This window comes from Aquila chrysaetos, chromosome 9 (assembly GCF_900496995.4).
Source record: "Aquila chrysaetos chrysaetos chromosome 9, bAquChr1.4, whole genome shotgun sequence".
Lineage (NCBI taxonomy): Eukaryota > Metazoa > Chordata > Aves > Accipitriformes > Accipitridae > Aquila > Aquila chrysaetos.
In genome coordinates this window covers 7,299,450-7,323,068 of record NC_044012.1, presented here as the reverse complement: position 1 = coordinate 7,323,068, position 23,619 = coordinate 7,299,450, and the positions used below count along the sequence as shown (strand labels likewise).

The 23,619-nt window shown below is 35.5% G+C and overlaps 1 protein-coding gene across 11 annotated transcripts in view; it reads left to right on the top strand.

Annotated features, from left to right (window-relative positions):
• Positions 1–23,619, top strand: part of WWOX (WW domain containing oxidoreductase) — a 548,624-nt gene that overhangs the window by 11,249 nt on the left and 513,756 nt on the right. For all 11 annotated transcript variants that reach the window (XM_030024237.2, XM_030024229.2, XM_030024235.2 and 8 more), the window contains exon 5: positions 19,586–19,692. In XM_030024237.2, the coding sequence (XP_029880097.1) occupies positions 19,586–19,692 (107 nt within the window). The remainder of the gene's footprint in view (positions 1–19,585; positions 19,693–23,619) is intronic.

Genomic DNA, 23,619 nt, shown 5'->3' with positions numbered 1-23,619 from the left:
CTTTATGATTTAAAAAGTTGTTTTGAATAACTGGCCCTTTCATTTATAAATGATAAACAGAAGTTTTTCTGTTTTATTCCCCTCTCTCATAGCTTTTTTCCTCCTGATGACTCTATTGGTGTATTAAGCGTGGAAAACTAGCTTGACATAGTAATAAAACATGGTTATTGCAAAACTTATGCAAGTTAGGTTGTAGCACATCACTTAGGTTTTTAAGCTCTAAGAGTGATTAAGTTACAACTAAAAATTATTAGTAAATTTTAGCAGAAGATGACATGTTTTATTAAAATGTTTTTTTACAAACCAAGGAAATGCAAAGCAACCTACTTTTTTTTTCTCTTAACTACTAAAATACAGTTAGCAGCTATATTCTTTCATTGTTTCTTTTCAAATTGATTTATGCTGCACCCATAGCTGACTTGCATCCCCTTAAACAAATGTAGCCAATACCTGAGGATCAGGTATATGAAATCAGGGGAAGCGACTTAGAGCTAAAACTCTGTTTTGAGCTCAACTATCAGAATAGAGCCAATGCAGCTTTTGAAATGCATTGTATATTTAATGAGCTGTATTCCCAGTATCCAATGTCACAGTTAATTGCAGTGAGGGTTTGTATATATACACAAACCTAACTGAACATTATGAAACTGTAGAAGGTAACATTTTGACAGTGGGTAACCTGGTCATTTACTTAGTATAATTGTCATGGTAACTTGTAGATAATTAGATTTTGTTCACACATGGTGGTGCTTTTGTGATAAATACAAATTATGTAGTTCTGCAACTTATCATGTGCCTTTCACTGTATCACCTGCACCTAATTCAGAAATCTCTCTCATATAGGACATTATTTGAACACTTTACACCTGTGAGCAATGTAAAATGGCTACCCCTCTTAAATTATTCTGTTCCCAAAATACTAGAAACTCCTCTGTTGCACTGGAAAAAACCAGTAAAGTTTCAGTGGTCTGGGATGTGGGATTAACTGTGTTAATTCTGGGAGCAATAGCATCTAAGATCTGGTACTGTCAGGGTAGAAATAGAACTTTAAACTATTGGAAAGCTAGGAATCTCTCTTTTCAGTAAGCATACAGTGCTTACATTAATTCAGAAAGATCCCAAGATGTTTGTTTTTCTGTCATCATTTTATTGTATTAAAAAATAAGTTATTTTCAGTAGCTTTTAAACTTTTTTTCTGTTTATCAAAGGAGTATAAAACCCAAGTAAACCTGTACATAAACGATACAATACACGTGGCTAGACTGCTGTGCTTTGATTATGTGCTTTTGTACTTACTTCATACTGGCAGAAGCTAATGAAACTTTGTTTTATTGAGGGAGTGACATATTGCATAGCTGCAGAATTTCTGAATTCCTGATTTCTGAGCTATTGTTTCTGTATGTTGTGTAGTAGCGTTTGAGCACTTCCTGTATTAGTATTGTTCTGAGTCTTTCTTGTAGTTAAGAAGCGGAATCTACCTTCAGAACCTTGATAGAGGCAGGTATGGTTAACCTTTGCTGCAGTTCTTATGCCAATTGAGTAATAGCTAATTGAGTAATGGCTAGTTAAGCTACTACCATAAGAGGAGCAAAATTAAACTTTTAAAGCTTATCTAAATTTCTTGTGAAGATCATTTAAGGTCTCTAACAGATGCTGGGTAGCTTTCACCACTATGCCCTAAATCTATTGGCAATGGAGAGATAGGAAAAGTATGATGAAAAATAATGGCTTTACTTCTTAAGAACTAAAAAATTGACTGCTCTGTACCTGCAGAGAAGAGGATTTTGTGAATATGGGGAACTATTCTAGTTGTAGAAGTTACTGAGATTATTTGTGGGCGACATTGCATTTTTACTAAGGCTGGCTTTATCGGCCTTCACAAAGAAGGTAACATTTGCTGAATCCTAATTAGACCAGTGAATGGTCTCATTTAAGTCAAACTCAGATCATATGGGAGGAATAAAACAGACCCTTACAAATACCATTGAGGACTCTCATTTTAATAGTATTAGTCTGACTGTCTTAAATATGTTCATTGTCTTTCACTGTATTGCATGGAGTTTGGTGGTCTAAGCCTACAGATGTCTGTCTGAATCTTGTCAGTAAGGAATTGTTCGGCTCTATTGTTGAGGTAGATTGCAAATTTTCCTTGAAAAATGTGCACTTTTTTCTTTGAAAGCACGAAGTTTATTTTCTAGTTTCTCTCGTCTGTTTCCAGATGAAATAATGTATAAAGGTTAAACAACTGGCAGAACTTCTACAAGGGAACTGCTCAAGATTAGTGCTCTGTTTCAGATTCATTTGATGATTTCTTCTATGGTTTTGGAATTTTTCTTATGCTGTAACACCTGAATTTTGTCAGCCTTGAAAAAAATCAGCCTGTTTTTGTTGGATAGTTTGTTTTGGGTAAAATAGTCTTTTAAGAGAAAATACATCTGTCTGGTTTTGGTCTGTATTGTTAATTTTTCTCAATTCATATGTTAACTTTTCTCAAAGATTTCTAAGTGTAAACTTCTTTCTTGTATGTTTTATTACACTGAATAAACAGCAAGGTGTTTGCTTTCCAGTAACTGTCTATTATTTGCATCCCTTTTTCTTATGAGAGCAGAAAAAAGGGGTGTGACATGGGGGAGCAAGTTTGTGACAATGCTTCTTGAACGGTCTTTTCCTACTATCTAGATCTTTTCCCCAATTTATTGAAAAGAGTTTGTTGTCTGAATCAAAATTAGTGTTCATAAATGCATGAATTCCTGTGGATTAATAAGTTGAAACTTCTGCCTGTTTTTATTAAGAAGAATTTCTGTATGTAATTCTGTTGTAGCTCGATGGTGCAGAGAGGAGGGGAATACTGGGGGTTTACGAAGGAGATGCATCTTATGTTCTTGCTAAACCAGCATAACTTGTGGTGAATGAACTATTACAGCCTTTGCATGGTTGTATGTTTTCATGCTGGAAGTGTTTCACATGTGGAGAACTGAAGTGGATATTATTTATGGAGGTTTGGGTTCAAAGCTTACTGTGAGGCAGACAGAAAGATCAGCAATATATAACCTTGGATTATTTTTCTTGGCCGAGTCCTAGCTATCCCTGAGATTGTTTTCATGGGATACTTTTATATTTATTGGGCTTTTAAATGCATGCAAGAGTTGTTCCTTGATGTATATTTTAATTTTTTTGTGAATTCTAGGCTCCATGTATCACATGTTTCACTATTATAAGCAGCACAGTATATTAACAGAAAAGCATGGCTGGCCTGGGTGCAGCCAGTGTGTGTATGCTTTGCCCTGGTAGAATAAAATAACGTCTTATGAGAAAAATAAGTTACCCAATAAAAACATCGTTTTGCAGATGTAACTTTTACAGCAAGGTCTTCTGCCAGCACAGTTGTGTTGTTCAGGGACTGTTTTCTTGCCATCCTTCACCAGCAAAACAGTGGCAATTAAGGTTTGGTTTTAAGCCCTTTTAAAATGTGCTTGGGTGGGGAGGGTGAGGGTCAAAAATAATCATGCTTCAGCCTAATACAGTTTGGTATTGTATACGTAGCTATGTCTTTGTTTCATGTTGTTACTCTGGCTTCAACAGACGTATTCATTCTCTTGAGGAAAAACTGCTTGCTTAATGAAGAATTCATGGGAACAGTAATGCCAAAAAATTAAAGGCTGAATTTTTAAAGTCTCATGATCCCCGTGCTGTGGAGCAAACTTGGCAGGGATTATCTTAAACCTCATGAATAGCCCTACCGTAAAAACATTGGTGTCTGTATAGAAGTTTTGTTGTTTGCTTCTTAAACACACTTTAAAAATCCAACTTACACTTTGCTGATTTTTTTCAGGTATTTTCTTTGTGTAAGCCCAAAACTTTGTAGCAGGCATGAATTATGTTGTACCAGTGTTTTTGGGGAATGGGAGTACAGCGCTTTTGCAGGAGAGCCTGGATCTTGAAGGAAGTGTATTTTTGGCCGGAGTATGTTATCAGGGTAATTGGTGTTGAAAAGCACAATTTATGGAGGTGAATGTACCTGTGGGGTGGAACTTTTAACTCAGTCTGTTGCGGAATGTTAGTAGCTGCCAGTCAGGAAGTAGTACTGATGTATTTTGAACAATTAAAAATGACTAAAAGCTATTATTTTCAAACTTAGAATAATGTTAATAGAAGAGAGTTTTCTTTAATTTACAGTGCTGCATTCTGATAATTTATGGTAGGTAATAGTGATTGAGTTTTCCATGAGGGCCATCACTTTGTTTTAACTCTGGTTTAATATTGTGGAATACTAATATTGCTCTGCTTTACCTAAGGCTCCAACTGTCTACTTGTTACATATTGTAAATATTCAAAGGTCCTCTTGGACTTCTGTAATTTATTTTTCTTATTGAGTAAGCTGAAAATGGTGTCAGATGTTCATACTGCTTTTTCATGTCCATTTTGATGAATCTATTTATTACTTCTGTAATGAGTAGTACACATGGTTGGTTAGCCAAGTTATTGAACTTCATCAACCTTGGCTGAAATTCACAATGCATGTGAAACTTGTAACATGTAAGAAATTACATCTGGGCTAAAATGTTCAATAATGATTACTACTTGTAATGGAATCTTTTCACAAAGGATGGGATTGAGCTATATGCCTGTGTTGTACTTTCTGGTACTCCTTTTATAGGGGAGTAACATATTTGTAGAACAGGAGCCTTCGTATGTGGTACTTACTTTCTTGTCTGTTATCGAAGAGTTAAAAAGACTTTTCAGTGGGCTGCAATATGACTTGATCGCTTTTCTGTCTTTTTGAAATATTTAATTTCACAAAGGCTTTTCTCATTATTTTACGCATATTTCATAGTCCAGAGATGCAAAGACCTTTTGCCTGATTCAGTCTATCTTGCTGCAGCAGAGAACTTACTCTCTGCATCATCTTGTGTCTTCGAGTTTTGAAAGCTAATTGTGCTGAAAGAGTTCTGTGAATAGTTTCAGCTGCACATTTGTATTATTTTGGAATGCACATTAGATGGTGGGGACAGAAGAGGTTGATAAATGTATACTGTTTTCTAATGACAGTATTTTTTGAGACTTCTAGTGACTTTTCTACGTACTGTCAAATCTAGTTACAGCCTAAAGATGTACATAATGGACACGATGTTTTTGGCTTACCAGCAGAAAATTTCATAGTGACTATACCTATGCTAAGCAGTAGGGTCACAAGAAGGAAAGGATTTCAGTAACTTGTGTCCCTTTCAAGCTCCTCATGCTTGATTGGTTTTGAAACTCAAGTCTGAAACAGTAAATCCCTACCAAGAAGGAAGTGAAAGGAGGCAGGTAAGAACTTGGGAAGATAAAGATCGAAATCCTGAGCTGATTAACAGGACTCTTGCTACCGACTTCAGAATTAGTGAGGCCAGAATTTTGCCTGAATTATAGAATAGGAATAGTACTGTGAGAAAGAAATTGAACTTATATTCATCCTAAAGTCTATGGTATGCAAACCTTTCTAAAAGACGGTGTGTGAGTTAGGAAAATAAATACAACAAATGTCACATTCTTTTAATAATCCTCAAGGGAAGACCATCAAAACCAAAAGTAGTTTTGTCTGCCATGATGTTAATTAATGATATTTGCAGTTCTTAGCTCTGTTACTGACCACACACTAAGTCTTATGCCTTCCTGTTTTTATTTTTCTTCTGTGAGTGAAAGATGGGGTTTTTTGTTTTTTCTCCTTTTTCCAGTTCTTCTATAGGCTTTTCTTTTTACAAAGATTTCACGTATTAGCCTTCTGTTCAGCTGTATAACCTCAGTTTTTCTGTTCCTGTAACATCTAGCTCGTTTTGATTTCTTGCTGTACTTCTACATGGTGGCTTTTAGTACTTTATCTGTTGCTTCAGAAAGCTCCCTACAAACCAGCTGTCTTCAAATCTAAATAGTTTTGTAGTAATATGCTTTACGCTTCCTCTCCTTCATTTAAGTATAGTTACCTTGGTCACTGTTTTTAAGTTCCTATTCTTAGTTAGTGTCTCCTTTATACTAGAAAACTTGTGAAGTTAGGTTTTCTGGTTGTTATCATACTTTCTTGATAGTAATAATATCTGTGAACAAGGAACTGTCACAGTTCAGTTTTGGATATATTTGTTTAGATCTTTTGCATGCACTGTGACTTGAGGCTCAGAAAAATGAGTGTTGCTTAGAAATCTTTCATTTTTTCCAGGTTATGTTATCTTTGTAGAAGGTACGTTTGTTGCCGCCTCATTATTTATTCTTTATCCAAGCAGCTTTAATTAATTATCCAAGCACATTCTCTAATTGGGTTTCCTGTATTTTTGATATCTAAACTCAAGTTCATAAAACTTGTGGGGCATTTTTCTCTTGTGATGGTTAGTCAAAAATCTGCCTTTGTGTAAAAATTCACTGTTTGTTTAAAAGTTTGCAAGAAGAATCTCTCATTCTCCTCCAACACAACCAAATTGAAGAAAAACAATATTATATTGTGTATTCAGAGATCCAGAACTGTGAGAGGTTCTGGTTGTGTTCCTCTTCTGCCATTGGCAAGCATGAGCAGCATTTCTCGCTTCTATACATTTGTACATTACAGACATTAACTATGCTACTTAAGATTTTGAGAAATGTGTGATTAGTCTTATTTTACAAATGGAGCAACATATGGCTGCATTAACTGACCTAAGTTTACAGGTTATGTCCGTGTCCATATTCCAATTTAAAGTGGGAGTTAGATTGCTCTGTCCCAGGATAAAAAGTATACTCCTCTGAAAGCTATTCTAATTCTTTACCAGAAAGAGTAATTATGATATATTAAGAGTAGAAAATATGGCAACTAGAAGTGTGTAAAGAAAGCTTTTCCAAAAAGTGCTTTATTTGTTTGGGTCTGTCCAGCTGAGAGCAGTTGCTGAGGGGTATAAATCTTACTCTCGTTGAAGGATTTTTAATTCTGAAGGTAAATTTGGACTATTTTGTGCCTTATTAAGATAGGCGATGAAGAGCACATAATCTAGTTCATGATCTAGTTGGCAGCACACTTTTGGCATCCTGAGTGAATGAAGGTTGTGATCCTTGAAAAGGTATTTTACTGCATCTGGTTCTGAATCTAATCTGTGGTCAAAGCAATAGAGACCTAGACTTCCTGATTCTCTTCTTTGTGTCTGGTACTTTAAACACTTGTCTCTCGTAAAACAAAAAGTTACATATCTAGAATGTAAGGCAGAAATATGTTTCATAATGGTATATGATGTAATTTGATGAATAAATATCACTTACTAGACTTCATACACACAAACTAAGATTTGGTCATTTAACTGGGGAACTTGCCATGGACAAGGCAGACTGAATACGAGATCAGGAATTGTACAGCCTGATGTCTCTGTAATGTTGAGTGAACTCTTCAGCACTAGATTCTGACTATCAGTAGAAGTAATGCTTTTTACCTAATTAACAGTAATGTTGCAAATTGTGACTCAAGATTTTAGAGTATAGGATCATCAGAAAACCAGTACGTTTTAGAAAACGTTTAGTATGCTTTTTCACCTGGCAGTTTTTCCTATTTTACAGATGTAAACTTTTGCAGGCATGTGTATTTTTGAATTTAACATCCCCTTCCCCAAACTGGCAAGGTCTAACTTCTTGGAAGATGAAAAAAATTGTTACAGAACGTGCAGCTGTAATTAGTCATTTACTTTAGAAGATTGTTGTCATTGAGCTCTTCGGTGGGTTGCTAGTGTTCCAGCTGTTAGCAGGTAGACCTGAAATGTTATCTAAAAAAATATACATTAGTTTTGGTGTGAGAGGATGCATGATATGTTTTCGTGCCTTTCTTGAAAGTGTAGCAAAGAGGTCTGATTTTTTTGCCCATTGCCTTACATTATAATTTAATGACTTCTAATTCTTACTTGCTTTCCATTCTCCTTGCTTTTGTGTATAGACACTTTTTGTTAATACTGTTCTTATTCTTCATCTTTTGTTTCAGAATTCCATCTCCTGCCTTACTTTCTATGTCGGAACCACATGATGGATCATTTGAGTTACATAACAGCTTCCCATCTCCCTCTTTCCTTCGTAGTTTAAAGTACGCCCAAAAGGTTTGCCAGTTTTGAACCTTGGGAGGTTGGTGCCCATCCTGAATACCATCTAATCCAGAAAAACTAGAATTTAAGGAGGTAACCCAGGACTGTATAAATTCCCAAACCTCCATGTCTTGTTATCTTGCCCTTTGCTAGCTGTCTCTTATCTGCTGGGTTTTTTTGCTTGCACTAGAAAGAACAATGAACTGCATCTTCCCTGTACTCAGTTCTTTTTTACAGGATTCTGAAATGACTCTTGTATTAAAATCTTCTGCTGCTGCTTAACTAAACAAATTGTCTTATCTCATGTTGCCCAAAGACAGAGGTGGGTAGTGACTGCCAGAAATCAAGTAGTATTGTTTAAATTTTTGGTCTGCACATCTCTTCCTTTCCCCCATGACACAAACTGTGAACTCTTTAGAACAGGACCTAGCTGTGTATGTTTGATTCTCTAAGACATCTTTTTTTGTAACCTAAATTGTGAGCTGTTTAGGACAGAACCTTGTTTTAGTATTTATCTGTAAAATGTCTAGTATACTAATTTTAACATCTTTCACTGTTTGTGTAACTGAAATAAATATCAAGTTTGTTTTAAGAAGAAATTTGGTCTGATTTATGTTGTAGTATTTTCTCGGTATCTTTACATAACACTGAGTATTTCTCATGAAATAACTTACGGATTAAAGCTTGGAGGATCTAGCACTTCAGCTGACAGCACAGTATGTCTTTTAATTATTCTGCCTTGGATGAAGTATTCCTCTTTATTAAATTTACTTCTTTTATTAACATTGCACTGTTGTACTTGCCAAAAGGAGACTCAAAACATGCAACTGATTTTTTTTTTTTTTGTTATGTTTAATTAGGGCTCAGCTCAGCAGTACAGAAACCTATGATAATGTTGGCTTACAGAAGAACAGAAGTATACTTGAAAAGAAACTAGACAACTTCTGGCTTTTTTCTCCATTTTTTTCTTTGGTGGGAAAAGCTGTTGTGTTGCCTGAAGCTACTGCTGATGCAAAGAGCAGCTTTAGAGAAGGAGAGTTTGCCAACCCCATTTCTCTGAACTTGGAACTTTTTTTAAAAATATCTGATTTTTTTTTTTTTTTTCCTTAAAAGCACAAGAGAGGCAGTCAAAGATAAATTTTAAATTCTCTGGGCTTTTTTCTGGTCACTTGAGTAAGCTTGTCTAAGAACGTGTGTTAAAAATAGTAGCAATAAGGGGGCGGGAAAGCCCCAAAGTTTTGGGGACGAGTTGAAAAAATATATATGCCCCTCAAAACAGCTTTCAAAACCTAGTTGATGCTGGATATCTGATCAGACTTTTTATAAAGCCAGTTATGAATACTCTTAATGCTGGCACTTTCCCAGAACACAAAGCCTTCCAAGGGTGTGTGGATTAGATAGAAACTGGAGTCTCTTTATCGTTGGCCTTTGATACTTGCCACTGATGTTAGGTAAATCCTTAAAGATTATTTTTTCTGGGTGTGACTGTTGTAAGTTTTGTTGCCACTGTTTCTCTTTAGCTTGCCTCAACTTTGCTATAAAATAGCGATGAAGCTACAGTAGCATGCACAAAAATGTTGTTATTTCCTTAATCTATTCAAGTAATGGTACTTGAAGGCCAATAGACTGGCTTTATTTAAACAAATAAACAAAAAACCTGGTCGCTTAACCCATAGTGACTAACCGTTCAGGAATGATTGCTTACTGGGAAATAGTGTGCCCTAAATGTCACGTCAAATTTGACTTCTTGGATCTGATCTAGATTTGAGATGCTGGTTTGATGTTGACTTACATTGCAGGCAGATTTATTGTTTTCTGCTACTCTAGATTTCAGTTAAGTATTTATTTTGGAAGTGTTTATTTTGCAATAAAAATAGAAGTAGTGTATTTACATAACTGTAGTCTAACAAAATATTTTTTATCCCTTATGAATATAAGCATATGTAATTCTGGATACAGTAATTTAGGTTTTTAACTAAAAATAGGAATATGAGTCACACTAAAATGAGTTCTGCTCATTTTGAGACAAAGTTGCTAGCTCGGGTTTCTTTTAAAATGTATATAACTTTTTGTTTGACTTGGTAATAATACATGTAGATGGACTTTTAGGTGGAAAGGTTATTTTTGTCTAGAAAATGTGAAGTTGTGTGCCGAGTTGCTGCATATTCAGATGCCTATCTTCCCCTGTGATACGTTATCTGTTACAAGGGGAAAAATATGTGCGCACAGAGAAATAAACTCTCTAATAAATTCTCCTTAAACATTAAATTATAAAGCCAAATGCTAAATTCTGATTTATTTTTTTAAATACAATAATTGATTTGTGTTGGGAAAACTGGCTGACTTCCTTACTAGAAGCCACAATGTCATTTTTAAAGACAATCAAAAGAAAACATGGATTTATTCTATGCTTGAAGAAACACTGAGAATAAAAAGTTCAGATTAATCTTCAGTTGCAGATGTGATGCTAAGATATGACTAGTTGTGTTAATTTCTGCAAATTATTTTAGTATTGGTAAAATGCCACTTTGATAATGTCCATTGGACTGATACAATAGACTTTAAAAAATATTCAGGAAAAATTTGTTTGGGATTTGGTAGGAGCATGATGCTGTCATTTAATAGATGAAAGGTGAGATGAAACATGAAGCTGAGACTTTCTTTTCCCCTCTAAAAGGAGTGTATATTATTTAAACAGAGCTTTGGGATTAGTTGAAATGAAAGGTGCATGTCTGAATCCTCCTTGACTGGGATTTTTGGTTGCTGATGTACATCTAATGCAAGGAGTAGATATGAAAGATGAAACTGGGATTTCACTCCGATTCTCCTTCTCTTCCCTTCACTCTAATCCCTGGCTACTGTTCAACTATTCAGGCACCTAACAGGACCTGTTGTATTTACATGACCTAGCAACTGAAAAAAAAATCTTGATTGGGATGATCTGTGCAGTTTAGTATTAAATTTCAGTTTTGGTTCTGTCTCCCCCTATGTTTTAATTAAGCTTCTTTAAGAATATCTAACTTACTTCAAAACCACAGTTTTTCAGGGTAGTCATCTCCTTGTATTTTAGGGGCGGACATTTAATGGTTGGTGGGAATTGCCTTTACACAACTAAAACAAGGTCTTATCATGGGACCCGACAGGTAGGTTGGCTCTGTATTTAATATGCTGCATCTCACACTAGGGTTCATTCCAGACTGGAACCCTTGGCTGTTACTGCAATATTTATATTGGATAGTAGCACCTCTACAACATAAAGGATAGGAAATGTGGGTTTGAATCTGCTGCTAGACTGTGCCTTTGGATAGCTGAGGTGATTGTCAGTGTTAGGTCTTACTTAACAGAGCTGAAAGGACTGAAGTCCAAGCTTTGTTCATGTCCTGCTTAATGGCATTTTAAAGTGAGTTGGTGAGGGTCTTTGAACAGTACAACTAGAGTAGATACCAGATCTGACTGCAATTTTTTGGCTCTTAGGTGCAGCATATTTGTAATGTATGTGCCTGACATAGTCACTGTTCTATATTTTTGTTTGCTTGCAGCATCTTCAGTTATGAGTTAGCTTTCTTTGCCTCAAATGATGCATTTTAAATTTTTTACAGGAATAGCAAGTCACAGAACTTTATAATCCCGTCAATTTAAGGATGTTTTTTTTGTATTTGTTTAGTATTGTGATCCCTTCGGATGAAACAAAATACCTTGAGTTTTGTCAGTGACAATGGCAATGCACTTACTGTTAAGAATAACTTTGCCTTTCCCAGAACAGTATATTGCAAAGAAGTGTAATGTGTAATGAGTGCATATTTTTAAGTTGGTTAGATGGAAAACAGAACCAATGCATTAGTCATCCTGTTTCGTTTTGGTTGGCTTTTTCTGTGGTTCATGGCTCCAAGAAAAACACATTTGTCCAATTTACATGCAAAGGGAGAGGCAGGATGTATCTTTCATATAACATCAAACTTTTGAATGAAAAATATCAGTATGTGTCATTACCATGTGCCTGCAAACACACAGAAACAAGGGCAGCATTAGTATTTGATGTGAATTGTGCATTTTAAATTTAGTCTCTTAAAAATATCTTGGTGCTTTATTTGTTTGAAAACTTGCATTTGGAGCAACTTGAATAATGCATGTATAAGATTTTATCCTGAATACTCTTATTGAAGCAGAGTGATTGTGGCCAAGCAATCCTGATACAGAATGCATGGTACTTTTTGGGCTCTGCAAAGTACGAGTTTGTCCGTGAAGTGATGTTTTGCATGTGGCTGCCATCGCTCCATGTGAAAGATCTGTTGGATGTTGTACCGTTAAACCACCAGCACAGGCAATGACAATCTTAGTTGCAGAAGATTCTTCCCTAAATCACACATCATTGTTAAAGTATTTCAACCTGAAAAGGAGCTTATGTAACTCCGCATTCTTCATCACTTTATCTTTAGCACGTTTGAATCTGCTTTACTCCTTTTCTGAGGGAGTGTTGAGTAAGAAGATATGGTTCACTGTCACTGGTGTTTAGGTCTTCCAAGTTGAAATAAATCTAGTGATGACTAGGAGACAAGTCTCTTACATTTATATGTAGTTGTCTTGGATCCCAAAAATCAAAAAACACCTATTCTGTTTGCTGAGATGCAGCAGTTGGGATGAGAGTCTATTTTGGATTATAGAGATGATTTGTTGCAAGTTCTTGAGTGTTTAACCTTTTCACAACTCTCCTCTGTAGTAAAACTGGACTTAAATTGCATTTCATATAGATTACATGTTGCATTAAAAAAAAAATTAGTATTGTATATTTTGTCAGAGTTCTGCTCTTAAGGTTTTTCTTATTTTCTTCCTTTTTAGCTAAAACTCAAATTTATCCTTGATCTGGGAAGAATGCACAGTTTTGTTTTCAAAGCAAAGAGTGTTTGAAGGGAGTAACATCTTCTACCTGGAAAAATATTTTTTGATACTTTTATTACTTCTGCATTAAAAAAAATTCAAGTATGATTTGGATGATGATCAGATGTTGCAGGTGAAATTTCTGATGATTGATTAAAAATTGTTGTGCCTTATCAGAATGTTAAGGGTTTAAAAAGAGGCATACATACTGGCCTCTGTTTGATGGCTTAAAACTGCCAAGAGTCTGCTGGTTCTGTGCATGCAATGGGTTTTCTAGGTAAGGTATTGGACTTGTATTGTAGAAACACAGTGGCCAAACAGTGAGAATAATTTTCTTCTCCCAAAGATCTTAAACCAAAGTAAAATTGAAGTGCTACATACATATTGGCCTATGCTTAGTTCAAGAGGAAGTGTCTGAGAAGTTATTTTTTTCTGGAAAGAACTCACAGCAAGGAGACCAAAAACCCAAGAAAATAGCATCCTTCTTTGTACGTTCTCCTTTGTATTGCTTCTGCCTGGAGGAAGGAGTTCTCTTAACTTGTATGTTTTGTACACTATCAGAGTTTAAATGCGAACTCCTGAATTAGTGGCTATACTGCCCTTGAGTGAAAGAGGCCAGAAAGTATTTTTTCATCTATGTTTAGTGCCAATATTGTTTTAATTAAAGTTTCATATTTTCTGGATTGCAGAATTAATTTCAAAAGCTGTTGCTTTCACTTTATGGAGATTATATAAAATTATTGATCATTCCCAAGAACCACCAAACTGTACAAATAAAAACCTTCCTATTCATTGGAAGTTGGATTTTTACTTGCAATATCATAATACTATATATGGAAAAGAAATTGCTCTTCCAGTTACTAGTTTATCAAAGAATGATTTTGTACAAGTCTCTTACCCATTTTATGTTTAAAGAAAATATTTGTATTTCCAAAACCAGCCAGACCTATTCTGAAAATTCACTGATTTCACTCTGCAGATGGGACATCTGTCTGTTTATAAGGACCCAATAGATGTTTGCTGCAATTCAGAAAACAACATGAAAGTTTGAGAACATTTCAGTGGGGAAGATGAAAAACCTGAAAACAGCTGTGAAAGTAATAAGCACTTTTAGTGATATAATAAGTTTGTGCTTATAAAATTCGAGTTGGTTTCTGCTGTTCTACAGTGCATAAGTAATCCATCAGTGTATGAAAGGCCAGAAATATGTAACACAAGCAGGCTAATACTTTTCACTTCCTAATTCCACAGAACACTTTTGTTCACTTACTTGATGATGTTGCTATGTTTACTGTAGTGGAAGGGAAGAAGGTTTTCTTCTGGGCTCCCTTTTAGTTTACATTCAAACTGCCTGTGACATAGGGCTCAAGGAAGGCTGGACTCATGACAGCTTTAAATCACTACTCAAGCACATGTGAAGATGTTTTAGAATCTCAGGGCCTCCAAAGTTGTTCTATTGTTGGAGAGAAAGGAAGAAATGATTTTGAAGAAACCAAATGTGAGTGAACCCTGTGGGCTTTTACATTGAGGACTAAGCTGTTGCAAAGAAAGATAGTATCACTGCATTTCAAATGTGTTATAAATGACAGATCCAAGGTATCCTGGAGAGGTTTGGAAGAAGGTGGAGAAGCTGAAGAAAACTTGCTATTGTCTGAAATGTTTTTGAATTTCTTCTTGTGTATTCAAACTTTCTTATATTTGAAATAAAGGAATGTTTTAAAACATATAAATGCATGATGCAAATTCTTTACAAAATGTCCCCCAATGATAAATGGACTCCATGCTGTGTTCTTTATTTAAACAAGAAATCACTGAACTACTTTTCCACTCAGTGAATCTCTTTCTCTATTTTACAGAGGAGGTTGCACCGTTTGACAGAGCCATATACTCATCTGGTGTATGTTGACACAATGTTGGCATTAACTGATCGATGCTAACTGCTTGTTAATTGAGACCATTAGCTGAAAGTCTGGCCCAAAATTCAGTGATAGTAGTTGACTGCAGATAGACAAGAATGAGTATTGAATTGAACAATTGTCATGGAAGGTGAAGAATGAAATTGAGTGCTAATTTCTGAGTCTTTATGAAAAGCATGCTGTAAGTAAAGGGCTGAAGAGTTTTAAATGTCTATAGCAAATCCCATGTACTTGTTAGTTCTGCTACCAGTCCTTTAGGTTAGCTGCTGATGTAGAGAGCTGTGCCATAATGTTTATCCTTATGTATGTCTTAAAAAGGATTTTCATTTATGAGTGTCAGATTGGAGCTCATTCAGCTAGAGCAAGAGTACTCGGTCTCAGGACAGTCTTGCGTCTTGAGATTTCTAGGGCAATCACTTGAAATTTATTTTAGTTTTGTAAACACTTGCTCAACATTGTATTGTATAGAGTATTTAAATACACTCACTGCTCTTCCAAAGTGTACATTATTTAAGCATGTTCTTCTGTCACATTTGGGGGAAGTATCTATCTTATTCTTTGTAATTGGCCGTCCTTGATGCTCAAGTATGTTGTCCTATGCTGTTTTTCTAATGTAGTTGTTCCTACTGCAAAAAAACCGCTAGTATGTAATGTGATTTTCTATAAGAAGATACTCAAGTTTTGCAGCTTTTTTTGAGCCTGCTTACTTTGAAATCTGAAAACTGAAGCACAGAACAATAATACGCTGAGGCTGGGCACAGTTTTCTTCAGCCACGTACGCCCTTTGCCAGCCATTGCAGCTAGGCAGAATGTACATGGCAATAGTTCTTGTTGGCAGTAGGCTGTGCTATCTGTTTTACCTGGCTTAAATAGCTCTGCAGCTGCAATACCCTAGCACTATAGTACAGGGAAGATTCACCACTGGAGGATATGATTTGTTTCCTGGAAAAGAAAATAGTATCATTGCTGTTAATGTTTCTTCATTGTGAAAGGGCTGTGTCACCTTAAGGGAGCACATTGGTGGCTGCAGTCTCAGACTAAGTGAACCAAAGATTTCATTAAAACTTCTTTTGAAATTCAGAGAGTTGCTCTGGTTCCTTAATTATGCATGTCCTTAACATAGCTATTTAGGTTTCTCTATTTAACCCCACTGTGGTGGTAGTGTTTATTTTAAGGTTTTATTGTTGTTTGGGTGTTTATGATGTTTGTGCTTTAACTTTGGTGTATGAAACCACATTCAATGTGAATTTTGATTCAATGTAGTTTTTAAAGATAGGCAAGGTTTTTCTTTATAGAGTTTAAATAGTTTTTTTACTTTAAATACTCAATCCCTGTGTTAGGCTGAGGTTTTAAAATTTACTGTATATTGAAAACATGGCTACATTTTGCTGAAGAACAAATGTTGTTGGCAAAGAAGTTAATACAGTGAATCTGTTAAAAAAAGTTTTCTACCCTGCTAGAAGCTTTTCCCAATCTGTTTAAGCTATGTGACACTGTGGGAGGAAAGAAGCATTAATTTTTGCAGAAGAAACAAAGAGCTAAAGCAGTAAAAGGACTTGAATACTGAGGTGCTTCCAAACTCCTCCTTCAGGTGTTTCAGTTAGAAGTTGCATTCTTCTAAGCTCCTGCATCGTTGTTTCTTAAACTGTAAAGGTACTTAATTGTACTACCTAATGAGGATTTTCAGGTCTATGAAGCTTTATTTTAAGGACATATATAAAAATACTGCATTCTCGAGAGTGAGCAAGTTGGTAGGTAGATCATACTTAAACCCCAGTGTGCTCTATGAAGAAGACATTGTGTTATCTCTTCTTGATGTATTTCATCGGGTAGATGGTCTGAAAAGATGCCTTATGAATTATGCTCCACGTAAAGGGGTAGGAAGGTCAAGTAGTAATAGTTATATACAATGCCTACCTACAGTCAGTAATTCAGTAGTTGAAGTGGAACCTCTGTGTGATTTGGGGTACCTGGATATGTTTTTCTCCTTTTGCCTAAATCTGGCTGTCCTAAATACAGTGCAAAAGTGTTCATGAATGAGTTAGTTTAAAATACGTCTGATGGGGAGACACATCAGCGCTTGACCGTGGGCAGTATTTTGAATGGAAGGATGGACTGCTGCTTAAAAATCCTCTGAAAAGAGTTCTTTTAAGCACATAATTTCATGGAAAGATCCAGAACTTGTTTGCCTAAGGGTGAAGAATCATCCTTTGGTAGCCCAGAAAAGAGTGAGTATGTCCTGAAGAGGATTGTTTAACACTGATCTCCAAGTTTGCACAGAAAAATCAAGGTGGTATAAAAATTAACTAAATTTGCAAGATGTAACTCACATGGTTAAATTTTAATCTTTCTCAGTTTAGTTTATAATGAGAATCAAGTTATTAACCGTAACAGAGATTGGCATGGAATTTATTGTTTTGCGCAGAGTGACATGGGTAGAGTTAGCAAAATGTCATCACGTTTAGCTAATTAAACTGGCTGTCAGCTCTAGATCTTTGTATAACAGTAGAAAAACTGTATTCCCAGGCATTCCAACTAGTTTTTAATAATATGGTAAGCGGGTCGAAATAAGTGTGTGTTTGCTGCAAAACAAGAAGCATACAGCTGGCTAATAGTACTCTGGTACAACATGTCTTACATTAGTTACATGACAAATTCTAGTTAAATACGCTTGAAGTGGAATTAGGAACAGGGGAAATCTTTGCATATGCTGTAGCTGAATTCATGTGCATGCAATGAATTACCCAGGTAATTAAAGTTGCTTGGTACAATGAATGGCTTTAAAAGAGATACAAGAAAACTGCTTGGACTTAAATACCTTAAGTATGTAATTGCAGAAAATGTTATAAATTCATCTTTGTGTCTGTTGTTTCTATAATGTAAGTTATGTCTTGTGCTGTAACTGAATTTTGTTGCTCCAGGGTGTTTTGGAAGTGAGACAGCCCATCTTAATAGGCTTTTTGGTAAACAATTTTAAAAAGGAAAATGTGAACGTGCTTTAAATATCATAAAGCTAAAACAAATACCTCTTCTCTGTGACTTCTTCATGTACTCAAATTGCTGGGCATTTCAGTTTGATTCTTCATTTTCTAGTTTAAGCTTGTCTAATTGGAACTTATTAAGGTACATTACGCCTTTTTCAGGTAGGTGGAAGTTACTGTCGTTGTCACAGTTCTCCATGGCGATAGGCACCCAGTGATAGTATTGAATACATCACAAATAAGTAGCAGCTCACCCTGATAGCAACGCAGTTTCTGGCTCAGTTCTCTGCGCTTTATGGGCATTCTGCACTCCCAAGAGCTCATCATCTCCTGGTGTAAATTCTCACAGATTTTTTCCAATTAAATGAAGTTTATCTTGGACCAACTTCTATGCAGCTTTCTATTAATGGATTGAACACTGAAACAGAGTACACTTCCAAAGCTTGCAGATGATGTCAAGGTGGAAAGAATTGCAGCTCTTGGTGGACAGTTTCATAATTTGGACTGATCTCATTAAATTGCAGTACAGTCCCAAATTAACAAACTGGAATTAATCTGAAATCTGAAGTCTCCTTTTAGAAAGGAGTGCCCAAATTCAGAATGCGGAAGAAATGATTAACAGTATTGCAAAAAAGGTTGTGTACAGTCATTTAGAAATTCACTGTGAAACTTTATTTTATGGATGAAAGAAAAAAACCTGGGATATAGATTCATGCTGCACTTCAATTGCAGCAAAGTGTGAACTGTCTGTCCACTTATTTCAAATTTAGAAGGAATGTGCTTGCAGATTAAGTCATATCAGTGAGTAATGCAAACGAGCGAATTTTTCATGGATTATTTTTTCTCTGTATCATCTGGTACATCCAGTGACCCTTTTAGCCCCATGATACTATAACCAATATATTGAAGCTGCATGGTATTTGATTGATTATTCATAATGAGAACAATTGTGAAAAATTGTTCTCCATATATCAGTTGATGATGGGACAGAAAGTGAGTTGATTTTGCACAGATGACTTAAGGAAAACTTTAGCAAAGATTTTGAAGCGCGTGGATAAAAAACCCACACATATAGATTACAGATCTCCTTCGATAGAATCTTGTTTTCTAAGAATGAGCTTGACAGCCCCCTCCTGGGAATGGTTTTACACTTGGATAGTTCTCTGATCCCTGGTATTGTGCAGCAGTGTTCTACAGATGGGGTGGTGTTCGGATTGGAAAAAGGAGTAGTTGTCTCTATGTGGTTTTTATTCTTACTCCCTCACACATCCCATTGGATGATCCCCCTGCCACAGGTGGTCCTCAGATTGCTGAAACAAAGGCTAATTGTGCATCTAAAGAGCCGAGAGCTCTGTTTTAGAATACTCTGTCACTTTTAGTGTGATGTCGCCAGGCATAATAGTTCTGCAGTCTCGCTGTATGGCTCATTCTTCACAGTCAAACAAGGAGTAAGTATAATCCTGCTCTTTTAACACCTGAAGACATTGAGGCAGAGAAATTGTGTCAGCTTTTTGAAGAGCCCAAGTCTATTTTGCACAAAACTGATAAAATTATTGTCCCAAAGACCTGCTCAAATTGAGGTGTCTACCTTTTTTCATAAGTGCTCTTAAAAGCTGTGTCCCGGTGACTATCAAACAGGTAGTCGGACTGCAGGTAGTGTTAGTGTACTTAAGTGCGTGACTCACCTTTTCAGGTACTTTATAGCTCTCTTTTGTTACTGAGATCTATTTCTGACTAGGAAAATATTTTATCATAGGTTTTGAAACTGCAAAGTCTCTTGCACTACATGGGGCATATGTTATCCTGGCCTGCAGAAATACGTCAAGAGGCAATGACGCTGTACAACGCATTCTTGTGGAATGGGTAAGTGAATGTATATAGTGTCCAACACTAAGCTATGTTTTTCAAGACATGCAGTCTTTTGTGCAGTACAAGCAGTTAAATAGATATTACATTGCCATGCAAGAATCTAAGGAAGAAGGCATTTGTCTTATTTTGTAATATCCTGTTCAGTCACTGGCATATGAGTGATAGAGTTTTTTCATTTCATATGATCGTACTGGACTGCAAGGCTTGACATGCTGTTATCCATGGTACATACAGATGCTTTGTAAGGGTGAAAATGTTTGAAAGAACCACTGAGGCATGTTTCATAGTTCATAGGACAGGACATTTCCAGAACCAAAGTTTGTAACTAACTGAAGGAGAATGTACACGCTTGGATATTAGAGACAGCCACTATTTTACCCATAGTTTTTATACTATGAGAGATTTCAGAGGATCATTTTTACACTTTTCAAAACAAAAAATGTTTCCCTCCTTTTCTTTCCTAGTCTGTCAGGCCCAACAGAACTGCTGCCAGGTGGTCTGTCTCAATGTTTTTTTTTTCCCTTCCTGTTTCTTCCCTCTTTCTTTCATTTTTCTTCCATTTTGTCATGCAAATACAAGCTCTTCAGTACTGTCTATTCCCTTGTTTCTCTTTGACGCCTAACTTCCCCCCCCCCGTTCCCTTTTTTTTTTGCTTTTTTTGGATCTTCTGAGGCCCTTATTAAAATTTATTCAGTATTCTTAATTTATTCCTCCCACAATCATTTACTTGCTAGTAAGGATTGCAGGCTACTTTTGTCTGAGCTTGCTATGACTGCTGACTTCCAGGAGATAATCTGTTGACACAGTCCTATACACTTTACTTGAATAATAAACCGCAGGATCAGATTCTCAGAATTTTATTTCTTTCCTGCTAAAATTAGCGATGAGTGTTTTAGCTTTCTTTCCCAAGGTCTGAAAATATTTCAACTGCTCCCGGATGATATGGGAGAGCACTCAGTAGTATTAATATTTACACATAAGTAGTCTACAGATAATTATAATATTTATTAGTGCAAAACAAACAGTGCTTATTTACAAGTAAGTGTTTTCAAATAAGTGATGCTTATAATATTGCTAATTTTTGTAACCGTAACTTCCTTCCAGAAACAACAGTCTTTGGATTTAGGCCTTTTTCTCTTGCCCGTATGAAATTAATGATTTGCAGTAAAGGATTGAGAAGGAAAAATATCTTCCTTTCCCCTTCAATACTTCACATTAAAGTTCTCTTTTTGTTTTTATTTCAACAGCATGGGATTCCAAGAGAATTCCAACAGGGGCAAGCGTAGCGTGTGTTACTTAAAGTTCATCTTTCCGTTCTCTTTCAATAGAACTGGATTTGGTGATGTTCTGTCTTTTGAACTTAGTAGTCCCAGTCCCGCTAAATATGGCTATACATATGTTTTTTATGTAACTAAAATAAGGCAGTACTGAGTAACTTTAAAAATATCCCATTGCCCCCTTAATCTCAGCATATCTCTGAGCACGTTGAAGGCAATGGGAGTTCAGGAGTACTTGTCTTAGTACCTATATTATCTCACCAAAAGTTAATGAATTGTTAATTGAATGAAGATCGCTGAAGGTCAAATTACTTCAGAAACACTACATTTATTTACTAACAGTTTTCAAATTCTAATTGTTCAGAAAAGAATCTCATCTGTAAACTGGGTAGCTGGAAAACCTTCAATGCATCTTTGTAATGGCTTTGTTGTTGTTTATTGAGAGGGACTAATTAACTTTGATTATTGCACTAATATTATGGCACTTTGACAGTCCCTCAGATTTATGACTCTGGGAAAATAAACAAATGAAATGCAGGTGCTGGAGCAGAAAGAATAAGTTATTACTGAACTTTAATTACTTGGAGTGTGTAACCAGGAGAGAATTAGTTGATGAATTACAAGATGCTTAAAATTTACATCAAATTGTAAGCAATCTTGAGGAAAACAAACACAAAAACCTGCTCCAAAGTCAGTTACTGAAAACAAAGAGACAAAGATTTAATTTGAATGATTGATACTAATATTAAAATATTGATGTAAAATATTAATTTTTAGCTTATAGGTGTAACTACAGAGCAGGAAGTTGTTAATTGAAAATTCTTTCCTAAAATGAGAGTTTAAGAAAAGTGTCAAACAACCTCTGCATATGGTTCAGATGAATTCTCAATATGTAGCTGCAACTATCCTGTTATAAAGAACTTCAAAGCATCCACAGTATTTTGTCTCCTTTGTTCCTAGGGAAAGCAAAATTATTGAAAAGAAATTGGTTTACTTTTCAATTTGGAACCAATTTAAAAAAAAATACAGCTGTTCAGGATGCAGCCTTACAAAGCCTCATGTTCATGTTACTCAGGTAGTATTTTTGGCAACAACAGTGCTACCTACTTGTTTTCTTGTAAATTTTTGAGGTTAAGTCTCTGAGCTGCACTATAAATACTGTCTTCCTCCGATATTTTGAGGGGTGGAAATTTGGTAAATATGTTCCTACTCTTCAACTGAATGTCCAAACCCCATTTTCTTCTAATTTGCATGAACTATGCTTTCATAAAGAAAAAAGTCTTTGCCATATTGAATTCTAGTGTGTTTACATGTCATTAGTGTACCGTGTTGGTAATAAAATTGGTATTTCTATAATATGTATATTACCAAAAGCAAAGTGTATCCTATGCTGGCTTTTCTGTGGGACAGTATGCTTTAGTACTCAGGGTTTAAATGTCAGACAAAGAATATTTCCTTGTTCATTCTTTTTGTTGTCTGATGCAAAAGAGAGTTCTGCTTATTTTGCAAGAGGACAAAATAATTAAAAATTTATAAAGAAACAACTGTTGTTATTTCAAGTTTTGATACAATTATCTAATTGATGCTCTGTATTAACTAAAGCCTGAAATATATTTGGAAAAAAATGTAATTCTTGGAAAAAAAAAACCCCAAACCCAACCACCACCAAACCACAACAAAACAAAAAATTCCAAAATCAAACCTACTGCAGCATTTGAAAATAAAGTACAGCATATGTAACAGTTTTTAGGAAAACCATCCAGCATGTTCCCTTAGGGAGTCTGTTTGTGATATCCTTTTCTGGAATGCCATAAACTGAGTGTCTGCACAAAGGCAGCTCTTCTTTGGGCCTGTTGTACTTCTAAATAAATTCCAAGGCAAAATCCCAGTTTCAATCTACTTTCAGTGAAAGCCAAAAATCAAGTTTATAAAGAGAAAATGGGACAGCTAATGGCCTGGGAAAATCCAATTGTTAAGATTTGGAGAAAACAGGAAGAATAATGGGAGAAAAGAAGAATTTTCAGATTAGCTGTCATTACATTTAAAAAAATTCAAACTGACCTTAATTGGCTGTTGGAGACAAATCTAGAAAACTTGTTTTTAACAATTTATGTCTGAAGAGCTGTTTTATAGAGAGTTTGAGCCATTTGAGTAGGGATTACCTGTGCAAACTTGCTAATTACTTTAGAAAACTGACATTTGTTTGCAACCTGCATTATTCCAGTTATTTTCTTTCTAAACTACAGCAGATTTTTGCTAATATTGCAAATAGAGGGTAATTGCCTTATGGAAAGCATTGTGACAAGTTTTAATGTGACTGGTCTAGCTAGTCTGTCAAATACAATTTTTATAGAGGTATAGTTGATTATATTCATACAATCTAATACTTTATATACATACATAGAAAGGAAGAGAAAGTATGCAAAAGAAGCAGATAAAAAGAGAGATCAGCATAGCTTCACATTTGATATCTCAAAAAAGAATGTTGTTCATGCACGATGACATTCAATATCAATTTAAAAATGTTTGATAATTTCTTGCTCGGAAAAGAGGAAATTAGAATTCTAGCGTTATGATTCATTTTAATCAGAAAGAAATTGTCAAACATAAATCTCTCCTTGAGCAGTGAAAAGGCCTGAAAGCA